The 15,652-nt window shown below is 38.7% G+C and overlaps 1 protein-coding gene across 3 annotated transcripts in view; it reads left to right on the plus strand.

The window, feature by feature from the left end:
- commd10 (COMM domain containing 10) overlaps positions 1–15,652 on the plus strand; it is a 57,879-nt gene that overhangs the window by 2,938 nt on the left and 39,289 nt on the right. For all 3 annotated transcript variants that reach the window (XM_042421708.1, XM_042421706.1, XM_042421709.1), the window contains 3 exons: positions 392–502; positions 1,092–1,247; positions 4,583–4,693. In XM_042421708.1, the coding sequence (XP_042277642.1) occupies positions 392–502; positions 1,092–1,247; positions 4,583–4,693 (378 nt within the window). The remainder of the gene's footprint in view (positions 1–391; positions 503–1,091; positions 1,248–4,582; positions 4,694–15,652) is intronic.

The raw sequence follows: 15,652 nt of genomic DNA on the forward strand, positions 1-15,652 counted from the left end.
TGATTAATTATTAAATCTCAAAGTATTTAAAGTATTTACATGATGGCCAATCCTGAGTTTGCAGTAACCAAGTTTTTATTACAAGAGATTTCTAGTTGTTTCAGTCAGAAAATTACATTTGTGTCAAATATACAAGTTTATCGTATGTTGCTTGAGAATGGATTGATAAGCCTTTGCCAATGAAAAATCGTATCGTATGAAAAAGTCCTTTGTTCTCATCTGTTATCCTTTTTATTATATGAAATTTTCACATCGTTCTTCACATGCTGGACACCCAAATAAACAGCCTTTTGTCTAAGCAGCGATTCTTGAGAAAATAAATAAATGTATTATTAAAATAGATCTTTTGAAGTATTAACATTAATGAGGTAAACTGTTTTTTTCCTCACAGGGAGAGCGGACATTCAGTGAAGAGGAGGAGCAAAAACTTCAGACTGCTCTCTCATTGGATAAACAGGCTCTGAACTTGGTCCTGGAAACTGCTGCCTTTATTCTAGAGCAGGTGATCGAGTGATTTTAAGCATTTTATCTGATTTTAGACTGAAGTACTATTTTATCTTTACCAGAGGTTCTCTCACTTCTTTAACAATACTAATATTTGTAAGGATAAACATTAGGCATTAGATGTGATGGAGGAACACAAATAAGCAAAAATACTCTGTATAACTATTTCCATTGCTGTAGATATGGAAAAAATAAATATACACACTTTTTATTTATATTTAATTCCTGGGGTTTTCTATGGTTCATAAGGACAGAGAACACATCACAATCTTTTGCATCCTTTCGTCTGCCGTGTTCATGGAAAGAGATAAATTACCACAGTTGACCAAATCTTAAGTTGAAATTGTGTACTTTGCTTAAATGCATATTTTCTGGAGCTCAATCTATGGTGATTAGACTAAAGAAAGTAACAAAGGAAGAAAATTGCATAACCACATGCTGTGCTCACATACTGAGCATTTCTTTTCCAGCTGGGGTCACTGTTGTATTGTGACAATGTTGTGTTGAGTGGTGATAGTTGTCGGATTGATACCATGGATTGATACATATGGGTTATCTCCTCTCCTCTCCTTTTTTCTTTTCTTTAGGCAGTGTATCATAATATAAAGCCGGCGTCTCTGCAGCAGCAGCTGGAGGCTGTTCATCTAAACCCAGACAAGGCTGAGGTGTTTTCTCAAACCTGGGCCACCTCTGGGCCTGAGCTGGTGGAGGGGCTAAAGCACAATATCTTTGCTCCAAAGAAGGTAAAGCTTATAACAAAGTTTAACAATTTTTTTTCTCACACATTTTTTTTGTTTTGTTCTTGGATCTGAACAGGTCTTGTATATGAATCAGACAGGTTTTTGGCAGTTTTTATATCTGAATGTATGTCAGGACAATGCTTTTGCTTGTCAAATGTTGATGCTCAGTCAGGTAATTATCAGGTAACAAGTAACCAGTTCTCACTTATAGCAAATTCTTCATTTTCAACCTAATCTGACCGTGTGAAACAAATTAATCTAAGCTCAGAAGTCCACACACTGGCTTTTACAACTTTCAAATAGAGCTGCAACTATCAGTCGATTAATAGACAGAAAATGAATCGCCAGCTATTTTGATAATCGATTAATTGTTTTGAGCCATTTTTTAAGAAAAAAAATACAAAATTCTCCCATTCCAGCCTCTTAAATGTGAATATTTTCTGGTTTCTTTAGTCTTTTATAATAGTAAAGTGAATATCGTGTGGATTGTTGGTCGGGACAAAACAAGATACAGAAAATTAATTTATTCATTGTTTTCAGTCATTTTTAAAGAAAAATATACTAAAATTCTCTAGTTCCCAAATCTTAAATGTGAATATTTTCTGGTTTCTTTTGTTCTATGATCATAAACTGAAAATCTTTAAGTTGTGAGCTGTTAGTCGGGACAAAACAAGACATTTGATGTTGCATCTTGGGTTTTGGGACACAGATATCGACATTTTTCACCACGTTTTATAGACCAAATGATGGTTTGGTCTTCTTCAGAGTATGGAGCTGGCATCCCATGTCATGTGGAACGAACTTTTATGTTCTTAACTCAAATTAATCCAAAAATTAATCCACACTTCATAATTATAAGCTGCTTTTCACACTACTTTCAGCACTTTGAACTAAATTTTCTTTCATCACACATTATAGTGACTCGATACTAAATTGAGAATCATCATCAGACTATTCATATTAAGACCGACCTGCTTTTCTGTGAATTCATTTCAGTCGTTTGGATCACAAAGAGTTTCCACGCAGCTCACACAAGTTGTCACATTAATTTTAAAAACTTGTACCTCTGTATAACTTGATTAAGCAGTGACACTTGGAACAGCGTTCTTTTCACAGTTAAGGGAATTAAGATCTAACAGGAAATAAATCTTCAGCATGTACGCATCAGTCACATTATGCCGGAGTTGTTGTTGCTGTCATACATTCAGACATCTCACCTGCCCGCCTCTCGTAAGTCATCTTTCTCTCTCCCGTGAATTTGTTGCTGCCAGGAGAAGACCGTGAAAGCCATTGATCCTCGAGACGACCTCTGCTGTTGCTCCGACTTTGAGCAACAGTCAAGCCACACAAGAGATTGTCTTTAAGTGACATTTGTACATTTTCTTATCTGCTTTTTATATTTTACGATTGGAAAGCAGGGTGTTGTGTTTAATAATTTCTGAAACATTTTATGAGAAATTAGTGTATTTTTTTAATGGTTTTTCTATTTGTGAAACCAGTAAATTCCACCTTGTCATTATTCTTTATCTTTTGAGTCGTGTGTCCAATGTCACACACGCGTTTTACAATCCCTGTTGCTTTCCTGTTTTTTTTTTTTTGTTTTTCTCCTCACTAATGATGCTATATCAATCAAACACCTGCAGCTGGCGATCAGTGTTGCAGTGCATTGCTTACTTGGATTTCTTTACACAGCTGGACTCGACAGGATGTTACATTTAGTCTCTGTGTTGGTCACTGATAGTCTGACAGTCTGATTGGTCAGAGCAGCTGCTGTTTTAATTAACACAGCTGTTTACAGAGAATAACGAGAATTGTCTCTTTGTAAAATGAGTGAACTCCTACTTGGATTGCCGGAAAATAGACCTAGCAAAAAAATATTAACATAGTGTATGTTATGCAGGAAATGTAGAAATCAATAATCATTGTGATGAATGAGCAGAGAGATACATAAATAAATGTATTTGTTTGTATGATTAGTCATTTATAGGTTATTTATTTACTGCTTAATATTAAAATGCAGACTGTCTTTAATGAATTTACTTTATGATTAATTTTCATACACTGATAGTAAAATTAGTAACACATCATAGAGTTGTGATGTTTATTCATGCTAATGTGGATGTTGTTCTAGTTGTGAATAATGTGGCCCCGGCCCTTCCGCCACCTCGCATCTGTCCTCTGATGCTGTGGAAGCATCCAGACCCAATAAGTCACACATGCTTTATTATTATGGCCTCTCTCTGCATCATAAAACACTTAACTGCCCTGCCTTGACACAGTGCTGCTAATCTATCACAGCGCTACAGCTGACTGATGAGGTGTCACTCTGTAAATCAGCCAGGCAGGCGGTGAATCGGTGAGACACTACAAGGTTTTTTGCCTAACTTTATTATCACACAGGACTTCTCTTTCAAATGTAGACATGTAAAACTAAAGATGTGAGAGTCATACTTTGACAACTTATTCAACCTGCAGCCTCAGAGCGAGCAAGGGAACTCAGACTTCATAGAGATTATGCAAAATTTTACAGTTGTACATTTTCATGAGTATGATAATAACCATAATCAGCTCTGAGTGTGATAATATAGTGACACTTTTGTAATGATGTTGGTTAAAGATCCCCTGATCATGGTCAGCAAACAAGCTATAAATAACTTGTGCACACTCACTTTTCGCTGACAGAAGCTTGTTATTCTTCTAAGGCCGGATTTGTCGTCTTATCTTCAGAAAATAGGAACACAAAAGTGAGAAAGTTTTATCATATATAAGCCAACAGTATGTCAAGAAAGTAGAGACAACACAACATAATGTTTTAAGTTATCGAAGAAAGGTCAGAAAGTTCAAATTATGATGACAAACGGAAACGGAAAACAGGAAAAATGCCACTTTAGTGTTTAATTACTAAGATTGTTGCCTATTCTTTTTTTCCCTTTACTAATGATGCTGTGTCAATCAAAAACTTGCAGCTGGTGATCTTTGCACTGCATTGCTCACTTGAATTTCCTGGGTTTGCAGTCTTATCTTCAGAAAATAGGAAAACACACATGAGAGAGTTATAATTTATCATAAATAAGGTAACAAGTTGTCAAGAAAGTCTAGAAACATCAATAATACCTCAAGCTTGTAGAAGAAAGTTGAGATAATTGTTAACAAGTTTATTGGCAGCATTTTCTCTTTGCACATTTCTATTTCCTCTGTAATTATGCTTTCATTTTTCACTGTTAAGTTATGAAGTGCCACCTTAGTGTTTATCGTCGAGTCTTTGAAAATCTGTCTGGGTATTTTTGAAATGGAAGTGTGCAGCTTTATGTTACGCCGGCCGTGTCTGTGTGTTTCAGCTGGATTATGTCGGCTGGCAGCTGAACCTGCAGATGGCCCAGTCCAGCCAAGCCAGACTGAAGTCTCCCAGTGCTGTCCTCCAACTCGGACTCCGCAACGAAGACTCTGAGGTGTCAACACACATGCAGAACACAAAAAAACATAATCTCTGTTTATGGCAGTATGACAGACATTTCCAATCTGCCCCTCTTTCTTTTCCTAATAGAAGGTAATCCCACTGGTGTCTGTCTTGACCCAGAGGTAGACACACATCTGGCTCCAGAGTAACTGTAGTGTAAAGACCAGAGATCAGGGAGCTTGTTATCTGAAACCTCCAGGGTCTCTTTGTTCTCTTGGGAGGCTTACTCTGCAGCTAGAATTGGACAGTGTGTGCATTGATTGGGGGGTTCATCTCATAACTAGCACTGTATTGTATCCATTCAAGCACAGTATCCAACCTTGTTTACAGTGTTTTTAAAATTACTGGAGATGTTTGTCTTATTGAGGTCATTAGTTACAGTTTTCTTATGAATACTCAATCTTTAAATATTAGTATCCATTTTAATCCCACATGTTAATTATAGGCTATTGCTACAGTATCCTAATGAGGTCTAGCCCTAAATATTTCTATTTAAAAAGGAAAACACTGAGAAACATGATACAGTACAAATATGGTTTTTACTTACTAGTTACCATTGTAGCAGGGCTGCATTTCCATTCATTTCATCATTCAGCAGAGTTTGTTTACATACCAATTAGCTAATACTATGTATTTGCTCTAATAGCCAGCACCTCCTGAGCCTCCCTCACTCATTTCTTTTTTTTTTTGTCCACTGGGAGAAGGGTTGCTCTGTAGCTGTGGCAATATGAGTGAGCACTGAATAGGCTTGTTTCTTTTTTTATATTAAATGATATTCAAACTTTGACATAGGCGATTTGATTGAAATATTGTATCTAGAGTTAATATTTAGATTCTTCTAGATATAACAACAACCGCAAATATGAACAAATACCTGGTAAAGGTGAGATTAATCAAGTGCTGCTGATGTTTTGTCAAATATTTGAAATATATTCAGCTTCACGCGAATTGTAAATGCCACACAGGACTGCTGATAGTTGTCATGGATACTGAAAATTTTAGATATGGCCTTAAGGCATTTGAGTGGTTTCTTTTAAAGCAGTTTTTGTCACAAAATGGTAGGACTGATTAACCCGCTAGCCTGGATAGTGTTGTTCCAGCTGACTAGTCAAGTGTCTTTTTTTTGCACGCTGCTTTGTATTCTGTCCCTAGAGACCGTCGGCTCAGTCTGAACATGGAATTAGGCATGACATATTCAAATTGCTGTCATCCTAAAATGTGGGCCGAAGAAAAAAAAAATGCGTAAGCTAGAAAAAATATATGTTTTTCTTTATCTTTGTGGATGCGAGAGCAGTAGGATTTTTTTTTGTTTTGTTTTGTTTTGGACTATTTTTCGCTGTGTTTTCCCTAGGCTTGCAAAAGAGGCATTAATTTATTTAAATCCACTTACACAATTCCCCTTGTGGGAGGAGATAGCTGGGGGGCTGAAACAAGGCTGGTTAAAAGTGTAGAAGGATCAACTTCACTGAACACGACTGAGACGCACATCCTTTGCTCAGCTGCAGGGGGCACTGTTATCTCACAGTTAACGAAGCATCCCTCAGGGCCAGTAAAGTATTATAGAGATGGATAGGACACCTTTGTATTAAGGCAGTTTGAGTGTGCACAGTTTTTTTTTTTTTTCAGTTTCTATCGGTGTTTTCTGATTAGAGATTCCTGACAGTAAGTTTGTTTCCTTCCAAACTCTCTGAGAATTGCTCAGTACAACTTCTCAAATGTCGAAACACTGCCATGACTGAGAAGTAAATTAGTTGCAAATAGAAATGAAATTCAGCTGCAAGTGTCATACTAATTACAACGCAGATTTATAACACGCTCGCTGCTAACTGTCTAAGAGAGGGGAAGGGGAAAAAACTGCAAATAGGAGAATTTAGAGGATTAAAGGTGATAGAGGACAGAAAAAGGGAGAGGTGGAAGAGAGAAGAGGAGGTGAAAACAAGTAAAATAGGACATAGGGAGTAAAATAATGAAGATGAAGTGGATAAAGGGAAGAAAATGAAAATGAAGGAGAGGGAGGCAGTGGTGGCTGTCTGTATATTATTGATTGCTTGGAACCTAAGTGGAGAGTCAGAGACTCTCCCATCTGACCAGCATCCTGCTTCATTAGCACTCTCCCTGAGGAGGAGGAGGAGGAGGAGGAGGAGGAGGAGGAGGAGGAGGCCTGCCAGGGTGCTTCACATCTCCTTCACCCAACAGTATGTGACATACAGTATATCTACAGTACAGTACAGTGTAGGAAATGTTAGAGGACATATTTGGAGAATTGAGTGGACTACTTTTCAGGATATTCAGATTTTTCTTTCTCTAACCATTAAAATATTAATTTCCAGTGAATTGTTTTCCCACCTTGGTCCCAAAATGTGTGGACTAACATCACATATTGAAATTGCATTGTTTTTGCTACCATGCAGCAGTGAATGCAACAGTACCCCCCACCCACCCTAAACTGAATTTGTATTGGATTCAGTGGAGAATTGTGTTGTTTCACTTATGAAAACATATGTGAAAGGATGCATTACAACACATTTGCACATATATAAATACCTTCTCCCCCAACTCTTTATGTTTCTAGAGTGTGATGCCTAGTTTGTTCTCAGAAGGATGGATGGAGCATGGACTCCCACTATGCAACATGCCTCATTCAGTCTAAGTATAACACGAGACCTGTTGCATAGCATAGCTTGTTTGTTATCCCAAAAGAGAAGCTGCTGCTGAAAAAGATGTTAGTGATCCGCTGTTGTGTTAGAGAAGGAATAGGAGCAGAACTGGGTATAGAAGGAAGAAGATGAGGCTACAGGGAAGGTGAAAGGAAGGATGAAGAATGGAGGAAAAAAAGACAAGGAAGAATAGGAGAATGACAAAAACAAGATGACAGTGGGAGAGGATGAAGAAAAGAATGAGGAGGTGACCGAAGCCATGAAATGCGTGAAATATGGTGGAAGATTTGTGTACACTGCCTTTGCAATTTACTGTGAGACATACTGTATGAAGCATGGAGTCATGGCAGCAGTGAATTTCAGTATATGTAGTAGTGGTAATAATAGTAATATGTATTGGATGTCTCTTCACCTCAGGCAACTACAATTGCAGAGCTTTCCATTCATCAAAACATAAAAAAGCATCAAGAATCTCTTCTTTTGTGTGGATTTTGAGAGTTTTTTTCCCCCTAAGCACACTATACAGACTGCAGATTTAGTTCTTTCCCAACTGCACAGACCTTGGAGTAGAGGAAGAGTACAGAGGTATCTACCAGTTTTAATTCTGATGTGTACTGTCTTTTGAGGTTTAGTCTTTATGGGATAAAGCTGCGCTTGAAGAGGTGCAACTAAAAACAGGTGGCTTTCTGCCCAGTACCTTGTACGTGCGTACCTTCTTCTCTTGGCCGCTTGATTGTGTAGCACGTACACATCTACTTCCCACTAAACTTAATGTTGCTGTGTAGTTTCTCCCTCACTTTATATTTGTGCTGCTTACAATCTCTTGTTGAGGTAATAGAAACCTCAGAATGTGACTATGCAAGAGAAAAACAGATAAAAAAACGTGTTACGTTTTATCAGTTCCCTACAGTGGTGTTGAACAAACTTGCACGGTTTGCAGGAAAGCCTGAATGAGTGGAGACCATTGTGTAGGTCTTTTCAACTATCATGTATTTCCGATTGAGCACAGTCTCTAGAAAAATAAAAACTTGTTGGGATGGATGAATGGTGTAGCAAACATGTCTTTGGGCTATTAAGACTTTTTTGTGATCAACCTTTTAGTAATAGTCATAAAACATATAACATGGAAAACAAACAGACCAGAGGAGCACAAGCAGGTAATGACTGAAAATAAGACTCACAAAAAAGAGGGTTTTACATTATAACTAAAACAACATATAAGTAATTAAGATAAGACAGTATTACAGAGAATATGTAGTCAAATTACAAAAGGTTAGACACAGAATCAGCAGCCGCACGCTAAGCTTTATTTGCACATTCAGTAGCATCATTAATTTGTGCAAAATAAAGCTTCAGGTAAAGTATTTGAAGAAAAAAAAAATCAATTTCTGATGGAGAGAGAAGGAGGACGTTTTAATGAGTGGATTTCATGTATTATTAGCAGCGCTTAAACCAGCGAGGACAATCTGTCTCTGTTGTTGCAGAAACATTTCTGACAAATCATTCGGGAGTTAGATAGATATGGTTGTGGGCTCCATCATGGACAACAGATGAAACATTATAAGTGTTAGCTCATTCCAGGCATGTGCAACAGGCTGGCATTCCCAAGTTACATTGTCGTATTAGCTGTGAGCACATTTCAGATTGGTTCATTTGAATAAGTTTTACTGGCTTGAGGTGGTAAAACTATCCAATATTTTACTAGAAAGAGCAAAGATAGCCTAAAAATAAAGAAAAATGCAAAAAAGTGTTTTTGATCTTCTCTTCTAAATTGTTCATGATCATCTCATAAGCATCTTTCGGCCCTTCTGATCTAAGCTACAGGATAACAGTCTGTGTGTGTTTGAACTGATACTGTACTCCTGCATGTGCTACAAAAAGAGAGTATGATGAGCTCAGGCACAATAACCGTATATATTGAAGCAAGGACTCACTTTCTTGGACTCTCTCACTGCGTTCATCATTTTGCCCTCTTTTCCACAGTATCCATCTTCTTTTTTATTCAAGCAAGAAGACACTGATGTCACTTTGATGACTCTGAGAGTTGAAATCCCTTGTCAGTCTTGGTGTCTCTCTCGCTCTCACTGTCTGTCTGTGTCTCTGTCCTCTGGCATTAGAATGAGCCACTGCTCCGCCGACCGAGGGCAGGCTGAAATTTTTTATACAGAACATCCACTTGCAAGGCAGCCACCACCAATTTCAATATTTATTGTGGACATGCTACGCCACAAAGGCATGTGGTAAAAGCTAGGGAGCTAATGTAGCTTCTAGACGCTGGCTCACACTTCAAAGGATATCTTCAGCTGATAGCTTCAGACAGACTTGATCAGAATTGATAAAGCAAAGCTGTTCTGAGTTTCAGACCACAAAAGGGAAAGATTTACTAAATGCAGATTTGAGACAAAATCCCAAACAGATTTTCTTATGTTTGTCCTCCATTTAATCAGATTTTGTGAGCAAGGTCAGCTTTCTTTGTGAGCAGGAAAACCCTCCTTACTTGATGGCACACTAAAGCTGATGCAGAAATAACCTCAATTTACTGCACTGGTAATGAACTTGAGGATGACTTTTTAGACGCTTGTGCCAGTTAAATGAAAACAGTAACACCCCAGTACTTCCTATTCTTAAATGATCACTTCCCTTTAGTGCTAAAAGGATCAGTTGATCAGTTGATGGACAGAAAATTACAAATTGACAACAATTCGGACAGTTGTTTGAGTATTTAGGTGATTTATCGAGCAATAATACCAAATAGTTTCTGCTTCAAACCTCTCAAATGTGAAGATTTTCTGCTTTTGTCTGTTTAATGTAATTGTAAATTTTATGGTATATTAAATTTAAATAGTGATGGACATTTTACAGTGAGGTCAGAGGTCAGGGTCAGCACCCCTGAGCTGCTGGAGATACAGTGTTCTGGCTCCACGTATTTTCAGTCTGCTCTCAGTTTATCATTCTTGACTCAGAGGCTGGTGTCCTATATTAATATCTAATCTCTGCTGTTAAAATTTAAATAAAAATAAAAACATCTTTCATGCATATTAATGACGCAGAACTGGAGTTTGTTAACTGTCCATTTCCTTGATCCTTAAAAGGAAAATAACTTTTCCCTTCCAAACTGTTCCTGTTGGATATGATGCCAAAGTACACTAGTAGTTTAGTAAGTGGATTTAAATAATAGCTCCAGCTGTGTCTTGTTTCAGATTTCTCATAGGATGAGTGTCTGTAAGCATTGTAAGAGCCCCGCTCCTTCATACACAAGTGCTTCTGAATTGTCAGAAAGATATTTCTGCCAGATCAGAGTGTAGTCTTTCAAGTTCATCTTATTCTACCACTCTTCTTTCTTTTTTTGGCATCTTCTTTTTTTTTATTTATCTTCCTTTCTTTTATTTGTGACTTATTCATGAGCAAATCTTCCACTTGTTGTTTGAGATTTTTGTGTCAAGTTGTCCCCAGCTAGCTCCCCGAATTATAACCCAACTAAATTCTAGTTGGTGGAAACCTGCTTGTTTTTACTATCAAAGCATCAGACATGAAAGACTTTTCTTCTTGTGATTCTAATTTATTTTCTCTGTTCTGGCTTACAGCACCATTGCTGTAATCACGGAGGAAGGGAAGCTCTTTGTTTGAAAGCACGCAACACGCACAGACATGCACACACTCGAGCCCTCCCAGTGAAGGCTGTGACTTTTATTTATTAACATTGTGTGATGAGGAACGCAAGTAAACATCCCATTTTGACTTCTGCGAGGAGGTGCTGTGATCAGAGCCTCCCCGAACATCCCTCACTGTCTCACGTGTCTCCGTCAAACCGGCATCGCGAGCAGCTGGCCAAACTTTGAACGCAACTCAAAGCTCCCCTGACAAGTTACATAAAGCCTGGCTCCTGCCTCCCACTTGCTCTTGTCATGTAGTCCCAACAAACAACACTTCCAGAGTAGATCCAACCTTTTCCATTTATCATGTGAGGGATTACATGGCCCGATCAATATATCGGAGGGCTCTGATGTAAATGCTACCGTGTTCAAATCCTTCACACCAAGCCACCCACCAGCCAGGAAGAACAAAGGCAGCTTTGTCTCAATCTCTACTTGCCTTGCTCTACATGTCCCAAGATGCTTTGTTGCTTTGTGCCCACATCTTTTTAAGGGGTCTATCTTTCTCTCTCCATCCCTCTCTGTCTCTTTCTCCCTCTCTCTTTCGCCCTCCCCCTTTCCCACTGGTGATTTGTTTTTCTCCTGTGGGATTTGGGATCCCATTCATTGAGAGCCCCATTGTTCAGCTCTTATCCATTCCAGAAGATGGGCCCCGAGAAGCAGAATGGGCGACTGTGGGCGCTCTCGTCTCTCCCTTCTCTCCCTCTCTCCCCACTCCTCGCCACCCTGCTCCTTGCTCCTTGCCATACGATGATGTCATGGCTTTTATTTGCTCCGGGGGTACCCATTGATTCCCTCTCCCTATTACACACTCTCTATATCTCTCTCTTCTATCCCCCCCCCCCTCCAAGTTCAACTCCTGTTTTCCTCAGCCAGTCCCTTTCCCAGATTCTTTTGCCTCTCAAAAGGCGCCTTGGGGATTTGGGGATGTTTAGATGTTGTTTAGCACACCCACGGTACATGCTTGACTCCCAGATAGGGAAGCCATCAACCCCGCAAATCCAACTGCAACTCCCCATTTAAATCTCATTGATTTAACATCTCTCTTTTATTCTCACATCTCCCACTCCTGTGATCAGCTTTTATTTCTCTGAGCCTGTTTTGTTTCACACTCAGTTTATGAAGTAATCATTAATCCCCTGATAGCATGATGCCATTTTGCCATAGCAGGTAGTGATGGTAAAAGAGTGCTTAAGACTATGATTTTCAAATATGCATTGGGGTTTTTTTTCCCCACCTCTGTCTTCATTTCAGTTTTTTTTGTTGAAGTTTATTTTAGAGAGGCTGCTCTGCCTCTTGGCTGAACTATGCCGGGGTGAGAAATCTATTTCAGTTTAAACAAGACACACTGATTGCAGAAGCACAGAGCCAAATCACAAATCACATCCATTCATTCCAGTGAAAGTTGGCTGATAAGCATACACAGAGATAAAAAGGCCGTTTTTTTTAAATTTTTTATCCAAATGCCAAATATTTGTAATAATGCAGATGTATTATCACCTCATGAACAGGTTTTACTATTTATTCATGTGTTGCTGTTTCGATTGTTGTAGCATTGTTCTGTTTTATGAATTGTGCTGTATTTCATGTTGTGTTTTTGTGCTTGCATCGCGCTGTGATAAGATACAGTATAATAGCAACGAAGGAATGTGAGCTATAGGCCTCTTTCCTCCCTTGAAATAATGAATATAATGAGTGGGTTGGAGCCTGGCACTGTTGTCATCAGACGTGCAATGATAGGGCACAGACTACTTCCTCCGCCTGTATCAGCAAATTGTCACCAGTGTCTTACTGAACATCCAGCCTCTTTGATGTTACGCTGGTATTTGAGTGTTTTGTTGAAAGGCTTTTTAACACTATTATGTTGAAAAGTTAAGTATTGCTGTGGAAAACGGTCAGAGTGGCATGTATTTGGTTGACTTGCCACATGAGTAAAGGGTTACGTATAGTTTGACGTTTTTCCATTTTTCCAAAATGATACCCTACCTTTTAGAGCATAAACTTAAGAAAAGAAGGCAAACTTGTAAACTGCTGTACACAAGCAGCTATACAAGAATATTGTTTAAATAAAGTGCAGTCAAATATTTGCACAATTATGATTTATAAAAAGGAAATATCTGATTAAAGAATAAGTAAACAAGACTAGTAATTTAATGTAAACCATCACTGCTCAGTGCACTGACTTTGTATTTTGGCTTGAACTTGATAGCACTGCAAATGAATGGAAAACATCATTTTCTCTTATCACTGTCTCTTATGTATCTTGATGACACCATATTTATGTCTGGCTTTGTGTTGTTGGATAGTGATGAAATGTTTCTGGGGGCAGCTGATGTTGTCTCCTGCAATCTGTACTGTAAACTCTCTCCATGTCCCTCTCTCTGTCTCTCTCTCACACACACACACTTTGGTCCCCCCCCCCCCCCCCTCTCTCTCTCCTTGTGTATGAGAGCGACAGTGTCTACATACCATGGGGGCACAGGCTGGCTGCCTTGGAAATCTCCTAGCTCTGCCACATAGTGGAAAAAACGGGCCTTACAGTTGTGAATAGCAGCCGTTACTCGTCTGACGCAAGCACTCCCTCTCTCTCTCTCTCTCTCTCTCTCTCTCTCTCTCTCTCTCTCACACACACACACACATACACACACACACACAGATACAAACCCACACACAGCTCGGTTGCCCATGACCCCCCTCTCCAACCTCGTGCCAACCTAATACATTAAAATGCATACTGTTTCAAAATGGAGGCCTTGGCTGAAGGGGTTGAGTGCCACTTATCCTAGAACCTGGCACACCGGTGGTTAGTTAAGGCCCACACTTGAAGATGTTGGCTAGCTTTAGCTTTTATTTAGGCCACCCTACACGCATTTAGAAGATTAAGGTTTTGACGCAGCTTTTTCACATGCTTTCTCAGTCACATTGTAGTAAACAGATTCAGAGGTGAACATGGAGTTTGAAGGAACGTGAGTTTGTTCATCATTGGTCCGGTGCAATATGCAAAAAGCAAGAATCTGAAATGGATGGAAATGGATCTCAGAGTTTAATTTCTTCTCATTTCATTCATATTTTTTGCAGGAAAAACAGCAGAACAATGTAAGACATTACAAGCTATGGGTGTGACTCAGTTTAGAAACTGAGGATAAAAGCAATAAAAAAGAGAAAAAAGTTGACAAAAAAACATTCTTTGTAATTCTCAGTAAAGCTTACAGCATTTAGCAAAAAATAGCAAGAAAGTAAACAAATTTTAAATGTATACAGACCGGTTACATGGAATTCAAAGGGAACAATAAAAGATTGATTATTGAAATGTTAGTGGTTACAATTTTGATTCAGAAGAAGCAAATATATGTATATAATATATGTATAACTGTTTAAATTGTAAAAATGAGGGAGAATTTCTAACGTGGGATTTTATTCCAAATGTTAGTGTATGTTCAGCCGTTACAGCCTTCCCATGGTGGCTGCTCTTCTCTTCGTTTAGATCTTCATTTCCCAGACCTGTTGGAAAATAAGCAGAGTTTATGGGCTTGGCAGCAGAAACTGGTACATGACATGGCATCGTCCTCTCTTTGTCCGTATCAGGCAACGGTGACTAGCTGCCACAACCATAATCATCTTGTTATGGCTCACGCACGGCTTATGTTCCTTGGCTTGTTTATCTTGGCGTTAGAACTGTTGAGTGTCTTCATTCTCCCTGGCTCTGCAGCGTCAAGCTTTCTCGTTCAGAGGCTCTTAAACATGACAATTAATTTGGGGTTTTAAAATGACTTCTAAAATGTAATAAAATTTGAGTATTTTGAGTTTTCCAGTACTGGGTGTTGCACAACCACCGAGAGGCCACGTAAATACATTCATGTATCCTTATCCTCCCAAAATATTAGCATGTATGCTAAATAAAGATAATAACTTATGGCATGAATTAGTTTTAGTTACTGTGATAATTGTGTTGATGCTATGATTTTTACAGTAAAAAAAAAAAGAAGAATCTACCAACTTTTATGTACGTTGCATCATGACAAAATAAGGCATGACCTGGAGAATCGAATCTCTAGAAGTTGCTATAATGCATAATTTTGTTGCCACTGTCATCCACTTGATGGGGAGGGAAGAGGAAGATATTCAAGATATTTTTTTGCTATTGTTTTGATGTTTCAGTGTGAACAGGGTGTGCCAGAACCCTGTTTTACATGTTTAAGACATTTTCTTCTCTACATTGGTGTGGGCATGGCCTAAATTCAAGGGTTGAAAGGCTTGAGGGTTGAGCTGTAAGTCTTGTAAACAGTAAGCCCTGAATAAATAGTCCGCAGAGGCAGAGCTACCTCTGCCCACGGATAAACTGCCAGCTCAAGTCATTCCAATTCAGGGTTCGGCAGTTTTTAGGTGCTTAATGTGATTTGTCTCTTTTCAATGTTTGCACCCTCCATCTATGAGGTGTAGGAGGTGTGAACAAACAATGTGAAAGCACCCAGCTATTTCCAGACATTTTTTTTTTCTTAGTCAGGTGCCATTCAAACAGAATGTACTGTACATGTTGTTTTTAAACCTCAAATCAGTGTTTTCCTCTGCTTCTCCTCGTCTGTAATTCAGATTTTTCTTGCTCTACATGTCTCTACTTCTTTGCTGATAAGTTTCTCTGTG

This window comes from Thunnus maccoyii, chromosome 9 (genome assembly GCF_910596095.1).
Source record: "Thunnus maccoyii chromosome 9, fThuMac1.1, whole genome shotgun sequence".
Classification (NCBI taxonomy): Eukaryota; Metazoa; Chordata; class Actinopteri; order Scombriformes; family Scombridae; genus Thunnus; species Thunnus maccoyii.